Source organism: Argopecten irradians, chromosome 1, assembly GCF_041381155.1.
Source record: "Argopecten irradians isolate NY chromosome 1, Ai_NY, whole genome shotgun sequence".
In the NCBI taxonomy this organism is placed as follows: domain Eukaryota; kingdom Metazoa; phylum Mollusca; class Bivalvia; order Pectinida; family Pectinidae; genus Argopecten; species Argopecten irradians.
In genome coordinates, this window is record NC_091134.1 from 13,951,508 (window position 1) to 13,968,227 (window position 16,720).

General features: G+C 35.8%; 2 protein-coding genes and 1 pseudogene across 2 annotated transcripts; 1 reads left to right on the forward strand and 2 right to left on the reverse strand.

The window, feature by feature from the left end:
- Window positions 1–7,528: 7,528 nt before the first annotated feature.
- LOC138311440 (uncharacterized) lies at window positions 7,529–10,067 on the reverse strand (annotated as a pseudogene).
- On the forward strand, window positions 9,977–13,597 carry LOC138318414 (uncharacterized). The gene is made up of 2 exons (XM_069260746.1): window positions 9,977–10,690; window positions 11,131–13,597. The coding sequence occupies exons 1-2, from the start codon at window positions 10,146–10,148 to the stop codon at window positions 12,248–12,250; spliced, it is 1,665 nt and encodes a 554-aa protein (XP_069116847.1). The 5' UTR covers window positions 9,977–10,145; the 3' UTR covers window positions 12,251–13,597.
- Window positions 13,598–13,739: 142 nt separating this feature from the next.
- Window positions 13,740–16,696, reverse strand: LOC138318433 (uncharacterized). The gene is made up of 4 exons (XM_069260781.1): window positions 16,159–16,696; window positions 15,741–15,825; window positions 15,211–15,459; window positions 13,740–14,920 (listed from the first exon to the last, which is right to left on the reverse strand). Exons 1-4 carry the CDS (start codon window positions 16,573–16,575, stop codon window positions 14,049–14,051), a joined length of 1,623 nt encoding a protein of 540 aa, XP_069116882.1. The 5' UTR covers window positions 16,576–16,696; the 3' UTR covers window positions 13,740–14,048.
- Between the last annotated feature and the right edge of the window lie 24 nt (window positions 16,697–16,720).

The window sequence follows — 16,720 nt, forward strand, 5'->3', positions numbered from 1 at the left end:
ATTCCGTATTTCCCCATATTTCGTATTTCCCCTTATTCCGTATTTTCCCATATACCGTATTTCCCCATATACCGTATTTCAACATATACCGTATTTCCCCATATTTCGTAATTACCCATATTCCGTATTTCCCATTCACCGTATTTCCCCATATTCCGTATTTCCGCATATACCGTATTTCTCCATATTCCGTATTACCTCATATTTCGTATTTCCCTATATCCTGTAATTTCCCATTTTCCGTATTTCCCCATATACTATATTTCCCCATATACCGTATTTCCCCATATACTATATTTCCCCTATACCGTATTTCCCCATATTCCGTTATTTCCCCATTACCATATTTCTCCATAATCCGTATTTTTCCCATATACCGTGTTTTCCAACCGACGATGATGAAACCGTAAATGGGTTTACCGATTTGATTAGGTGTTTGATACGTTATTTAAGATCTCATAAAGAGATAACAACAGATTGGTTAGATTACAGTTTACAGATTACGATACAGTTATAGTCATATCATTGATATTTGTACATTATCTTGTGATACAAATACACGGCTGGATTAAGTTATGGAGTTTATGTTTTACAAAACAAGATTTTGACTGTATATCTCCTTTTTTATAACAGGTACATCATGTTATTCCTTACTTAGTTCATCGTTAATATCACGAAAATGGAACCAAATATACATGACCAATCAACACCACTCGTGCAAAATGGTATTTCAAAGAGAAAGCTCTATCGAACTCGCTGGTATGTTTTGTTTCTGGTATTTCATGGTGAGCTGTATCCAGAATTGCGTATGGTCAGGATGGGGACCGATTGCCCAATCAGCGAAGGCGGTTTACAACTGGACGGATAATACTGTTGATATGTTGGTTAATGCTGGAATATCGCTTGCATTGTGTTTATACTTCCGGTTTCTTGGCTTTTAGATTTTAAAGGTACTTTTTATTTTATTGAAGTTTAGATTTGACACAATTGCATGACAATGCCTATACTTTATTGCTTAGAAAATACAATCGTGGAAACTTTGATAGTATAAAACACTGCCAGTGAATCACCAAGTCTCAGTGCTTTTTCAATTGATTCCTCTGTGCTATTCAGTTCATTAGTAGCACAGTTTCGATAATGTACATTTCGGGTTCAATTTTAAAACAATTATAATATTTGATGCATTATCCAGTATGTTTTTAAAGTGAATAGTCGGGCAAAGGAAACCGTCTAAAATGCGTTCTTTGGCCTTCCAAAAGTCATTGTATACCATAATGATGGTCAAGTTCTGCTTACGTTGTCCAGTTTTGACCATTGAAATTTTGGGGAAAAAAGCCCCGTTTAAATTTAGCACAGTTCTAAATATAAATTCGCCAAACTCTTTGAAAACGAGGGCTGCGTGGAAATTGTCAAACATGGACATGTGTTTTTCTCAGTCGTGTCGGTTTCGTTTCGTGTGATAAACCACTAATGCGGTATGCAAATTGTTGTTTTGAGATGATACATTTGATGCAAAATGAAGTATTCTTACATTAAAGAGACAATGCTTTGTAATCACTTTTCGTTAAAAAGGGCATCTTGTACGATGGAAATTGTGACACAAATATACTGGCGAAGTCAGAGATTGGGGCACCTTCACTTGTGCAATTATTGTGCCTAGCAACGCATACTGACGTAATTTACATCAACCAGAAATCAAGAAAGGTTTAAATTACAAATAATCTTAAGCATAAATTCCTATTCTTAATACCACACTAAAAACTATTCCATTAGAAATCGTCCATGCAATGAAGCTAGTCAAATGAAGGTAGAAAATAAATATAGCTCATACTTAAATATTTTTACAATTACAATATAATTTGTTACAATATAATTCGTGTAGTTTTTTGCAGATAATTAATTTAAATGAACTATGTGTCAGTGAGTTGTATTTTATATGTCAACAATAATTTAGTTCGTTTATAGATGTATTGACATGAATTATGTCCAGCAGTAATGAAAGAAACTTTAAAAGACTGATATAGAGTATTTTTTTTTCGTTACAATGTTATAGTAATAAGAACGTACAATCCAATTAGCTGCGCTATAGTATAACAACCTAGGAAATTCTGCACAAATCATTGATAAAAAATAATCATTTCCATTCATGTAGGCCTATGTTCTTGTGAGAATTAACTCATCATAAAATATATATACCCTTCCAGAAAAAAACATATGAGGCCCTACATGTATTGTCTTACAATTCCTTTATCTGTATGTGTTTCTGTTTCTTTTTTGTGTGCTCTGGAGGGGAAATATAGATGATTTGAGTTGTAAGAAATTTAATTAATTAAGAAGTAATGTGTTACCACAGTACTTTTGTCTGTAGCCGAGGGGTTGTTCTATTCTGTTTAATAGTCCCAGTTATTAAATAATTATATATTATCCAAATTAAGATAAAAATTGTAAATTCCATTTTTGAATGAAAGTGGTTCCCCTCCTTGAGCGTTCACAGTGTCGTTATACCCTTTTTGGTTTTTAGGAATAATACCTGAATAGGAACCTGAAATAACATGACAATCAATCAGGTATGTGTGTGTTTGGGGGGTGGGGGGGGGGGGGGCTAAAAAGACAGAAGAATCATGAGGTTGGGAAGTTGTAACTTGAGTGGGGGGTTGAAATATAGAATAGCTACAGATAACTGGAAGTGGAAGGGTGCTTTATCATTGATCTGGTCATTGCATATTTGGGGTTTACATAGCTTTTTTTTTGGTTATTTAGTCTCATTGATTTTGGAGCAACTTTGAATCCATATGGTACTGTATATCTTTCTTTTTTCCATGTGTAGCTATTTCTTCTGTATTTCACCCTTCGCCCAAGTCACAACTTCCCAATAGGTACCACTTTTTTGTTTAGAAACTCAAATCAAAAGACAGATGTACATAGTACTACATACTACATTTTAGTCTATGTGTTTGTAATCCACTGTGATACTACAGTATTAATACATAAATGGTCTATGTACAAAGTTACACATAGACAATAAATGTGAAATTTGGTTCAGACAAAAAGATTTTTTAACATTTCAGATAACTTGCTAGTTTTATGGTTTTTATTTATATGTTGAGTCTACTCTCTTGTAAAGTAGAATTTAGAAATCCTAAGACAATGGTATCTATATTGCTATATGTAAAAAAAAATCCTTATATTTTAAAAGTAATTGAAAAGCTATCTCACAAGCCCTGACAAACAAATGGGCAGGCATATGGATGCAAAGAATTATAATCACTGGATCTAGAGGACTAATATAAACAAATATTTCTACAAAGTTACACAATGAAAAAGTATTGCATCATAAATTTTATTTAATGATTACAGTTGAAAGGAACATTTAATAAATTAATACTGTTTAAAATGTTCTGTTCATGATCTTCTAGGTCCATATTGGAAAAGTTTATTTTCAAGAGCACTCAAATCAACATTCTTCAGTCTTCATATGATGCTAATTGTATGTATATGTATACATACACTTGTATACAGGTCCAAGGGATGAACTTTCTGTATTCATGTCACTATGCATGCATGGTGCCTGAAAAAAAGAACCAACAATTTTTTATATCTGTTGAATGTGACAAAAATTGAAATGATCAAATTTCAAATTTATATAAATGAATAAATGTAGGTTCATTCTACAGGTTTTTTTTATTTTAGAGAAAACATTTTATAAGTTGTGAATGTGTCACACTGATGCATTTGATAGAATCAAATATTGTTTCAAAAAAGATACAAAATTCATTACTCTATAGTTCCAACAAAAATTCAGAATAATTATAAATGATACATGGCTGCAGTACATTTCAAGTTTGTCATATACACATGTACAAACACTATTTATTATTATGAACCAGAAATAATACTGTATGTGTCCTCCAAATATATCTAAAGAACAAGCTAAAACCTACATGTACATATGTATATGTGTATATCAGAACATATACAATACAATTTTTACCAATTAACCTACAATGTAACACTACCAGAACATGTACAGAACAAAAATTTACAAATTAAAAATCTATAAATATTTACATCAGAACTGTATGAATTGACCGGTAGCATAATATTATAGATTAATTGAAACAAATCTTAGCTTGATAAATGCACTAGCGGTTACATTCTATAACTGTACATGCATTACAACGGTACATTTTATAAATATACAGGGCATTCATTACCCCTAAAGAGGCCCCACTAAAGAACCGCTATTTACCCCAGGGTTACGTTTTACGCGATTGGGGAAACAGGTATGAAACATGTGACCATATGTGACCACTGTCATTTATGAAAAAAATACTGCTAGGGACTATTTACATAATGATCAAAATACGAAGACTCACTCACTATCAGCTGAGCAGGTAGTACCGGGTAGTAGGCCTAGGTACGTTCAGTAGCGGTCCGGAGCCGCGTGCTCGTTTGAACTGTTCTCTTCACTATAACAAGTTGTATTAACACTGTGTCCATGCGTTGTAATGTTTACCGAGTCAGTTGTTGGGATTGTCTCGCTGCTCCATTGCCTTTCCTTTCGCATTTTAGGTGAGTCAGTTGGTTGTTTTGGCGGAAACCATTTTGGTTCAAAACTACGGTAGCCATGTTTTGTTTACTACGGAGAGTGGTGGGTGTTGCGCATGCGTTAAGGTTTGAACTGCACTCATAGCCGGCCGGGATGGACTTTTAGGATTCCCATAGATATTATTATTTTCTTCGCATGTTACAGCGATTTTTTGACGAAAAGTTTTATTTTTCTAATTCATAAGAAATTATACCGGATATATTAATACCATTTTTTACCGATTTTACAGCCACTTGCCCGACTATTCGCTTTAACTTTACCGAATGTTGATTTTCGGTTTCCCAATATCAATGACGAATCCTATAAAGGCAAAACAGGTGTATGGTACTTAATTACATCATGGTCGTCTTTTTACATTCTTTGGTAATTTACGTCATGATCGTCTTTTGGTACATTTTTAGCTCACCTGGCCCAAAGGGCCGGTGAGCTTATGTCATGGCGCGGCGTCCGTCCGTCCGTCGTCCGTCCGTCAACATTTCCTTTAAATTGCTACTAATCATAGAGTTCTGAATGGATTGTAACCAAGTTTGGCCACAAACATCCTTTGGGGGAAGGGGAACAGAACTTGTATAAATTTTGGCTCTGACCCCCCGCGGCCAGAAGGGGCGAGGCTTAATAGGAGACATAGAGGTAAATCCTATAAATCGCTACTTGTCCTAGAGTTCTGCATGGATTGTAACCAAATTTGGCCACAAACATCCTTGGGGGAAGGGGAACAAGCCATTGTATAAATTTTGGCTCTGACCCACCGGGGCCAGGAGGGGCGGGGCCCAATTGGGAAAATAGAGGTAATTCTATAAATCGCTACTTGTCTTAGAGTTCTGCATGGATTGTAACCAAATTTGGTCAAAATTTGGTCAAAAACATCCTTGGGGGAAGATTAACAGAACTTGTATAAATTTTGGCTCTGACCCCCCGTGGACAAGAGGGGCGGGGCCCAATTGGGGAAATAGAGGTAATTCTATAAATCGCTACTTGTCCAAGAGTTCTGCATGGATTGCAACCAAATTTGGCCACAAACATCCTTGGGGAAAGGGGAACAGAACTTTTATAAACTTTGGCTCTGACCCCCCGGGGCCAGGAGGGGCGGGGAAATAGAGGTAATTCTATAAATCGCTACTTGTCCAAAAGTTCTGCATGGATTGTAACTAAATTTGGTTAAAAACGTCCTTGGGGGAGGGGGAACAGATCTTGTATAAATTTTGGTTCTGAAGCCCCAGGGACAAGAGAGGCGGGGCCCAATAGGGGAAATAGAGGTAAATCCTACAAATCGCTTCTTGTCCTAGCGTTCTGCATGGATTGTAACCAAATTTGGCCACAAACATCCTTGGGGGAAGGGGAACAGAACTTGTATCAATTTTGGCTCTGACCCTCGGGCCAGGAGGGGCGGGCCCAATTGGGGAAATAGAGGTAATTCTATAAATCGCTACTTGTCCTAGAGTTCTGCATGGATTGTAACCAAATTTGGTCACAAACATCCTTTGGGTAAGGTAAACAGAACTTGTATAAATTTTGGCTCTGACCCCTCCGGGGACAAGAGGGGCGGAGCCCAATAGGGGAAACAGAAGTAAATCCTATAAATCGCTAGGCCTACTTGTCCTAGAGTTTTGCATTGATTGTAACAAAATGTGGCCACAAACATCCTTGGGAGAAAGGGAACAGAACTTGTATAAATTTTGCCTCTGACCCGCTGAGGGGAGGAGGGGCGGGGCCCAATAGGGGAATCAGAGGTAAATATTAAAATTCCTTCAGAAAAGAAACAATGAACCTGTATTCAGGACATTACTTGGCATTACAAACCAGGTGAGCGATACAGGCCCTATGGGCCTCTTGTTTGTACTTTACATCATGATCGTCTTTTGTACATTATGTTGTGAAGAAAGATAAAAGTAACATATGTCGTAATTAATCATAGTACTATGATCACAGATTGATGGTTTCGATTCAAACATTATTGAATCTTCCCTTTTGATATAGTTTCACCCCTGCGTCATCTTTCACGTGTCCAAGCTTCTTCTATATCCAGTGACTTGTTCCCCAGAGCTCCTTCACTGCCGATTAACCAAATATGTTGACGATTAGAATATAGATCAAAACAGTTGACCGGTGTGGGAGTAGGTTAATAGTCATAGCTATGGATTGTATTGACGGTAGTATGGGGAGATTTGAGATATTAGTCTGTAAAATTCACGACAATTCAACATAACGGGCCTTAAAACTATAATACTTCTTACTGACCCTCTATATCTTTATAGGGGGTCAGTAACTGACTATATAACGAATTTATCGCATCGAGGACCATTTAATTGTTTCATTAATTCTTTGTTTCCTATTTCATAGTATTTGTTTGGTCAAGAATATGAAATCAAACTTAAATCATACTGGCGAATGATAACAAACAATCGACACTTTTAAAATAATTGGCCTACTTCAGTAGGCTATACATTTATTTATTCATTTATTAATTTCAAGAATTTTCAAATACACTGTATAAGGAACCTGCAGAATAATACTGAATAATTCATAAATCAACAGTTCGTCATTTCTATGTACACAGTAGGCCTACCTCAATACTACACCAGACCGTCTGTATATTGAAAGCATCATAAACAAGAGTGACACAAACATCCATCTAACATTTTAAGCACAATCTCCTTGATCATCTGTGCATTCTTTCTGAGATGATCACTGAAAAGTTATGCCGATAAATTGGTTGTAGAGTGAGAATTGATTCTTGGGTCCGAACACCTCCATTTATTTTAGACTGGTTCCCTTCCCTTAGTTCTCTACTCTCCGCCAGGCTGCGCTCCGCTCACTAGGAACAATTCAGTGAGGCTAAATATGACATAAATGTATTGTTCTACATTCCTTATGAAACATATATCAAGAAACATTGACAAATTTCACGACATTGTTAAGATTATTTTTTATTAATACCTTTGAAATTCCAAATTGTTGATCAATACGATAAGCAGGTACAACATGTACGCTGTACCCATACCTGAGCCAACAGACTGAACAGACGGAAAACATACATCAAGTGTATACCCCTTCCCCAAATTTTGACACCATAAACAGTGTTTTTTATTTGTCAATTCACAGCATATGTTCAGGAAATTGGAAGAGGCGGCCGCGATGGGAGGCCTTGTGAGGCAATTCTTTACTACAACAACAGTGACCTCGCTAATGTTCACCTTAGAGAGGAAATGAAAAAATTTTGTCTTTCAACCACCTGCAGAAGGCAATTCATTTGTGAAAACTTTGGTTCAGGTTTCAATGAGTTTAGTCCATTCTGTAAGCATAAGTGTTGCGATATATGTCAAAAAGCATGCACTTGCATAGAGTGTAGTTTCTCTAGGGAGTTGTCAACTTGCAGTTTCAATGATGATTTCTTTGATGGGTGTGAGGACACATATACACAGCACAAAGATCAAGTCAACATCATGAAAGAATATCTTAGATCATACTTTTACGCAGAAAATGAAGCGTATGGAATGGAAAATGCAAGCATTGTCACAGGGTTAACAGAATCTCTTGTAGAAAAACTCCTTGTCAAACACAACTACACCAGTCCAAATGAAATTCAATCCAAATTTCCATATCTTAAACCAGAGTTTGTGTGTAACATCTACAAAATCCTGGAAGAATTTTAACTTAAGAATCTAGCTTAAGGATATTCTGTATTTAAATGATACAGAGTTATCTGCCCTTGCAGGTACATATTAATTGTGACATCATGGTAGCAGAAAACAGTAGCTTTGAACAATTTCCCACTTCAGTTACCCTTTTCTGTGGCAAATTCAAACTTCTTTGCATGAATCCAGTCATGAAGATTTGAAACATCAAGTTTCTGTACAACACTTCTGCTAATAGTGGGAAATGCGGCATGTCGTCTACCTGTTTGAATCTTGAAAGGCCTGACTTTTCTTAATCTTTCAACATGCACATTTCATCAACTAATGCAGACTTATGACAATGTTTTTTGGATCTTACAATGACTCTAGAATTCTGATCAAAATTTTTCCCAATGTCTGCTATTCCTGCTATTGCTCTCGTTCTGCAATGGATATTTGCTTCTGTTTTGTTTGAAAACATATGTTTCAAGTGATCTTTGACCTCTCTTACAAGATGTTCCATCCTCAGATCACAAGGAATGTGCCCGTTAACCTGACCTGTGGTGTTGACAAACAGGTTGTAAAATTCTTCATTTGCTTCTTTCTCTGTTAAAGTACAAAGTTGGTGAACTAACAAACGAAGAATCTCGTATGCATACTTTGACAACTTGTTCATACTCCGAAAGTAGACCATAGCAAGTTTCAGTAGCCTAATACCTCGCTCCCTTTCTGGTGTCTTGGCAAAATCAAGAAGATCCTTAAACAGCAACCTGTAACAATTAATGTATATTGATGAAAAATGTGTGAGTAATAAAAAGATAATACAATAGATAAAATTGAATATGATATTATATGTAGAGAGGATATTCCTTGTTTCTTAGAGAATAATAGATATATTTCATCTCTTTATATTTTTACTCATGTTATAAGTTATATGTCAAAACATATAACACCTTAATTAATTTTAATTACTCAATGTGTAAATTAATCCTATATATTTTTGTAAACATTTGAAAATAATATGAGACAATTTACACAACTGTGACGATGTTTGGGTTGGTATACAGGGACCCATATAAAAATGTTATTATCCTTAAACTTTACGCTGAGAATTATAGCGTGCGACCTAGCAAGGGGGGTAATTCAACGCCTTGGTTCTCTTACGGAGGACCCCAAAATGACCACTTCCAAATTAACCATCGAACACACAAACCTCACTGCTGTCACTGTTGTCTGTATTTTACAGGTAAGAATCCAATGTTTTCCCATAATTATAAAACAGATTTATGGTAAAAGAGTCCGATAATATATTGCCATTATTGAATAAATGTATTTTCATGTATAATTAGGTAAACTGTAGTTTGAAGCGAAGTTGAAGATTCTGACCATGTGTGTAACATGCCGCAAGGTGCACAGACTTCAATTATGTGTTTGAACTTTGTAAAAAGTTATTTGCAAGCGCAATTTATGTTGAATTATCAGATAACTTTAGTTTATCAATAGTATATGGTTTATTGAAGTTTTCCTTGTGGGTAAACTTCATTATTTTAGTAGTAGTACTTTGAAGCGATACCATACCGCATGGGCCCAAAAATAGTAACAGTTATGGCGGCCTCCATGTGTAAACATGTGATAGAGAAATTGCAATGAAAGTAATCAATGTTTTGCAATAGTAAGTTAGTCAGAGGTTATCTGCAGTTATGAAATAACCTTATTAATTTTAATAATCTGATTTAAATAGGAGAGTTTTCGAGTTAGCCCGGATCCGACAACCTTTCGTATATTAGTCAATACTTCCGGTAAAAATTTAGGCCCTCCTAACTTCCGGTTTTCTGACATTCCATCACCCGTTCATCACCTGAGAAGCGAAAACGAAGTTTTAGTTGTATTACAACACTGAAAGTATTGTTGATCGTGTTAAAATGCCGTCAGATTACGATTTTCACAGCTGGAATGTGCCTGAATTGAAGAATTTTTTACAAGAAAGAGGTATTTCATGCAGTTTAAGTAGGAAACATGAACTGTTGCGTTTGTGCGAGTTAGCTTTTGAACTGAAGCTCGAGACATTGATATCGCCAGATGACTATGAGCAGATGGATGAAAAACGGAGAACAGTGGTAACAGATGAAGATACGGTTGTGGTTCCAGAACTGTCTAAGGTAACTGGTTGGTCTGCGTGTTTGAAATGTCTTCCTGATATAGATTCCTGTGACACTCTCATATACTTGATGCGGTTTTGTAAGTGGGGTGAAGACAGACTTCGAGCTTATAAAAATGACAATGGATATCGCCTATTTCTTGCCAACCACATCGATAATGTCATCATTTCAGACATTCTACAGGGGCATTTTAGGTATGTGAAGGCGACTTGTGTTCCAGAGACCCGTCAGACTGCAAAACCATACGATGTATGGGTGTTGATAAGGGATACAGGAGAAATATTGTCAGGAGGATGCACATGTGTAGCGTAAGTAATCATTTTATAACATGTTTCAGTAACTGTCTATCGGATTATATATGTATTTTTCATTAGTAGTCTTATAATATATAAAACAAAATGTGCTGGAAACACATACAAATATTGTAAATCATCTATATATAAAGTGGGACGATTGCTTCGCCATTTGTCAGTAATGTGAACGAGTGTGATGCACTGTTGGGTGTCTTTGAGTTTGACTGAGGTAGCACTATAAAGTTGTCTTTAGTTCTATGCTATCACAAGGAGACAAGAAACCACAAACTGTAGTCTCCCACACATGCACACCCTCATACACTACTGACCATCTTATACAGGAGAGGCCGTCCTTAAATTAATACCTTAGCAGTCGATAGGATGTTAAGCATATTCAAATTAAATCAATCATAATTTATGCAGCATTTTTTACAAACAACTTCTTTCATTTGCAGTGATAATGGGACATGCAAACACTGTGTAGCTCTACTGTTTGGACTAGGGAGTTTCTGTACCAGGCATACCGATAGGAATACAGAAGTTGGTACTGATGTGACGTGTGTTTGGGACAAGCCAAGGCAGATTTCAAAGCCAATGGAAATCGCAGATATTGATGTGAGGTCTGATCCATCACTACCTCCTCCAGTTACTCCTGTGCATGTGGACTACAAACCATCTGTTCAAGTACTTCCTGCAGATCTCGACATAGAAAAGAAGTTCAAAAGTATGTGTAAGGGATCTGGTGCTCTGTTATTAGAAACACTTTATGAAAGTGATGATGATGAGAATGGAAATTTTATCATGTTGCCGACAATGTCTGATGTTGCCAAGGAGGTTAAACCTGAATCCACTGAAGATTTCATTAGAGAATTGAGAAATACATTTAATTGTGAAACAATACGAGATATTGAGGAAGCTACCAGAGGCCAAAGTGAAAATCCAGAATGGTTCAGTCATAGAAAAGGTCGTGTAACTGCTTCTAATTTTTTCTCTGTTATGCATTTCCGATCTACAGATGCAAATGAAAATTATATTTCAAAACGGATTATGGGTAAGAACACATCAGTGAACTCTATGTCAACATCCTTCGGACATGACAATGAACCAATTGCTAGGCAAATGTACTTTAACAAGTATCAGCAGGAACATCAGAAAGCATCTCTACAGCTTTGTGGACTCTTTGTAGACAAAGACCATCCATTTTTAGGGGCTTCTCCTGATGGTATAGTTAAGTGTAAGTGTTGTGGTGAAGGTCTTTTGGAGGTGAAATGTTCTTTTATGTATAAAAACCAAACACCTCAAGAAGCCTGTGCAGATAATCACTATCATGTTTATCTTGATGAAAACGATGATGTTCGTCTTAAACCAGGTACTTCATGGTACACACAGATTCAAGGACAGTTGGGCGTTTGTGGAAAGAAGTGGTGTGACTTTATTCTTTATACGAAGAAAGGATTTGTAGTTGATCGAATATACTTTGATGCAGAATTTTACCGTCATATTGTTGAGAAATGCACTGCATTCTTTGACAAATACATTATGAAATCTCTGATGGATGATGATCATGCTCACTAGGAGAAGAGATCTTAATTATCTGTAACCAAACCGATAAAGTTGTTTAGCATAAACAATACTCATCATTTGAACAATAATTGGTGTTTAATCGTGTGGTAATATATGTCTACTTTGGTTTTTGTTACTTTAGTATATACATTTAGATGTATGTGATAATATAACGGGTCTAGGAAAAAATGTGTGGGGCCATCAAATTTTCTTTCTCTGTAGACTGATTGTCTATGGAAAATTCAGTCACTTTTAGATACTGTTGTAAGACACATGTGTAATAACACTATTGTGACATCACAGGTAGTTTTGAAGTCATAATATTTATATGACATCGCATGATTGTCTCAGTAGATGGAAACGTCACATCCGAACCTTATTTCTACTGTTTTATATAGAGATGAAAACTAAAGTTTTAATTATATTTCTATCAATAAAAATGATGTGATAAATAGAATCTTACACTCGTGCTATGTGATATGAAATTTATCAACTCTTTAAATGAACTGATGATATGCCACTCGCCTATAAAATTATTGAGCTCATTTGATTAATTTCATATCACATAGCCACTCATGTAAGATCCTAGACATATATACCAACTTCCTATTATACTATTTCATAATGCTGGAATAAACATGCTAGTTTAAACGGTAAATAATCATTTGAACAACTTTATAGCATGTTTTTTGTTGTAGTGTGCTTTATTTCAAAAGTAAACTTGCAACACTATATATATATATAAAGCTTTAATACTGCAAATTTGAGTCTTGCATGGCTAGTTTTTATGTTATGACAATTTTAAATGAAATTTTTAAGGCACACATCTGAATCATATGTACAAGTGAGTTTCAAATACTGAGAACTGCGACTCATTAAAATCATAAACAGAAAACACATTTTAATGAGTGATTGATATCTTTATCTTCCAATAAATGTGTTTGTGGTTTGTCATATGTATGTATAATGCAATAATATGCACATCTGAGGAGGAAGTATTAGTGAGATTTACTTGATTTTATCTCTATTAATCATTTACTGATGGAAAATATGAAAGTAATAAAACAGTATCAAACATATACAGACTTGGTCAATTATTTGGTCAAGTTGATATATGGCATATATTGCCATATAATGTTCAAGACATGGTATGGTTTTTATTAGTTTGATGTCTTATTAACAGACATGGTCATGTAAGGATGTGCCTGGTGTATTGGTGGAGAAAAGCTGGAGTACCCAGAGAAAAACCACCGACCAGCGGTCAGTACCTGGCAAATGCCCCATGCATGTGGGATTCGAACTTGTAACCCAGAGGTAGAGGGCTTGTGGTAATCTGTCTGGACATCTTAACTACTGGCAATCGGCCACTGCGGCCCCTCAAGACATCATAATTAATACTCTTTTGACAACTTATATTATGGCTGACAAAGAAAAATACTGTTATATTACATTGTCAATCTAATACTCAATGCTGTAAAACAATGTGACTAAAAGACAAAAATAGATGAACACTTTCTTTTAATAAGAGCACTCTGATGTGACATTTAAAGTACCAGGTAACATGCGATGTGAAAATGAATTTTGACGCTCTTTCTGATTCATACATGTACAATTACAATTATGCACGTACACTGTACAGTAGCTTATATTATGATCAATTTCCTTACAAGTAATTTTATTCTTTTTGTCATAACCTGACTTCAGATAAAAAATTATTGTGTTGTACAGAATTAATATAAGCTACCATCCATGACACAAAATACAATGTTGTTATTTTTTGTCTACAAAACAAGACATAGTCATATCTTATCTACTTCTTGACTAATGGTTTCTGTAAGTTACACATAAATGCACAAACTTTCAACATCTGATTCGCCAATGGTTTCAGACTAAGAGGCATAGTATTAGACAAAATGTGAAAAGTCTTTAGACGCCCAATTGCCCTCTCCACATGAATTCGAAGACGAGCTATATTCCTTGTTTTAACAACATCACTACTGTTCAAACGTTTACCTTTACCCCACTTACACTTTTTTGTGAAAGGTGGAATTACGAGTTTAGCTTGCCGCTCCAATAACAAGTCCCTAATGAGGAATCCTCGGTCAGCCATGACCTCATCGCCCGGCCGGATGTTGTCTAAAAATCCACTAGCTCTGGTAATATATCTGTCAGAAGTGTTTCCTCCCCATAAGGAAGATACAAACGAAAAAGCACCAGATGGCGTTATAGCAACAAGGGCTTTATAAGTGTTGTGATGTTTATAAGAACTGTAAGTCTGTGACTGAGCAGTTGGAGATTGGGGTTTGGCAATGAAAAATTCTGTACAGTCAATGATACAAACTGTATCTGGATATGAAATCTTAAAACTGTTAGGCATGAACATTTTCACAGTTTTTGATGATGGCCATTTGAGTAGTGGAGAAACAATGCAATACATGAAATTTATCCATGTCGCGAAAATTTGAGACACTCTACTGCTGGATATTCCAAAAATGTCTGCAAGAAAGAAAGTGAACACTGCTAGTCTAAGTCGCACAAGTGTCAAAATAAACTCCTCGTATCTTGTAAGTTTCCTTTGTGGTCCACTCTTTTTCAAATCTGGGTTCATCTGGTAGGAAGAATCTGCAGAAGACTTTTGGCCTGACCAGTACTTGAGAGTTGGTGATGCACTATCCAGAATATCTGTAGACAAACATGATGTAGAAAACTTTATATATTTAATACATACACATGTATATATATATAGATACATAATTTCTCCTCTGATGTCTTAGGATTGTACATAAAAAGTTGCAGTATATATACCATGTAACAGTAATACAAAACAAAGGAAGAAAACACTCTCAAATGGGATGGAGTTAACAAATGCAAGGATTCCATTTGTAATAATGAACATGGATTTCTGTGATTTTATGAATTAGTATGTCTCCATGTGATCAATAGTATTATTATAGAGAGCATTATATACATACTGAAAAAGCCTTCCAACATCCTTTCGGTGGGTATGCCTGTGTATTTCCTTATGGATTGGTCATCCTTTGTCACCTTTTCAATGAACAGATCTCTCATCAACTTATCTGGATCTTCAAATTTTTGCTGTAATCCCTCCAGCTGCTCTAAGTCCTTCATAGTGAGGCTAGTCTGTGTCCAGTTATCACACTGCTCAGGATTCGAAATGGAGCCATTGCTGTCTACATAATCATGGTCTAGTGGGACTGACACTGAAAAGAGACCCTAGATTATGTAATTCTTTCCTTCACTGAAATCTCTTCAAATTAAAATTACCTATTTTAAAAAAAAGTTATAACTAAAGAATTAAAAGTATTAGTATAATGTAATGTCCACATGAAACACAACATGCCTGTTAGCCAAGATATAAAAATTTGATCAGTACTCATTTATCAGAACTTGAAAACATTATATAAGTTGTCAATCTGATTAAAATACAGATCTTCAATATACACTCAGATTTAAGAGCCGCATGTTCATATTATCAACTTACCTCTCACAAAACCAGCATCATTTCTATCACAATCAACAACTATCTCCTCTCGAGCAACTGCCATAAACACTGAAGTGTGTTCATCCTACAAGGAATTTAAAAATTTAAGAATGTGGCTTCAATACAATACAACATCAACATTTTTTTCTGGGAAATATTGTGTTAATATTGGCCATGAATCACATATACTGCAAGTAATACTGTATATCTGTGTAATTTTATATACATGTACTGTTAGTTAACATTGTATATATAAAACTTTATTCTACCGACCCACGTTAATTCTTTTCAAAGTAACAGTTTTTTAAAACATTTAAAGTGATATTGTTTAAAAATTAGTAGGCATAACATATGTTTGAGTTTTTTTCACAAAAGTGCTTATAGTCCACAAAACCATAGGGATATAATATCAACTAACCATAATATGCGGATCTGGTAGGCTACTACACTCTGTCTCAGTTTCAGCATCATCTTGTCCTCCCACATCAATTAACTCCTCTCGAGATCTATTCACCTGCCTCTTCATGGACGCTGCTGAAAGCCTGGTATTCCTTGCTTGCTTGTAATTGTTGTAGGAAAACAATGTCGGATACGGGTTTTCAGCAGTCGGTAGGCCATCAACAAAGTGTCTGGAGCAGATACGATGATATGGTGGTGGGTCATAATCCTGGCGACGCAATAACTCTAGCCATCGCCTTCTTCCTTTCGGGTCTTTTTTCCGGGTTGGAAATGGATAAAATTTTACATCTGACATGTATCCATACTTCCCAAGCTTCTTGTTGTCAGAAAAGCAGCCTTCTGCAGCGCAATAGTACCGTGTTCTCGGCGTTGACATCTTCAAAGCGTCCCAGACAACGAAAACCGGAAGTTGTTGGGGCCTAAATTTTTACGAAATCACGTGACCCTTGCGTGTAAAATTCAGAAAGGAGACGGAATCCGGAGCAACTCGAAACTCTCCTATTCCAAATAAATATTGAATA

Excerpts from the sequence above, each read along its gene's own strand:
- LOC138318433 (XM_069260781.1), bottom strand. The coding sequence starts at position 16,575 with ATGTCAACGCCGAGAACACGGTACTATTGCGCTGCAGAAGGCTGCTTT. Across the intron at positions 15,826-16,158 it reads TACCAGATCCGCATATTATG|GATGAACACACTTCAGTGTT; the intron begins GTTAGTTGATAT and ends AATTCCTTGTAG. Across the intron at positions 15,460-15,740 it reads TGATGCTGGTTTTGTGAGAG|TGTCAGTCCCACTAGACCAT; the intron begins GTAAGTTGATAA and ends GTCTCTTTTCAG.
- LOC138318414 (XM_069260746.1), top strand. The coding sequence starts at position 10,146 with ATGCCGTCAGATTACGATTTTCACAGCTGGAATGTGCCTGAATTGAAG. Across the intron at positions 10,691-11,130 it reads GGAGGATGCACATGTGTAGC|TGATAATGGGACATGCAAAC; the intron begins GTAAGTAATCAT and ends TTTCATTTGCAG.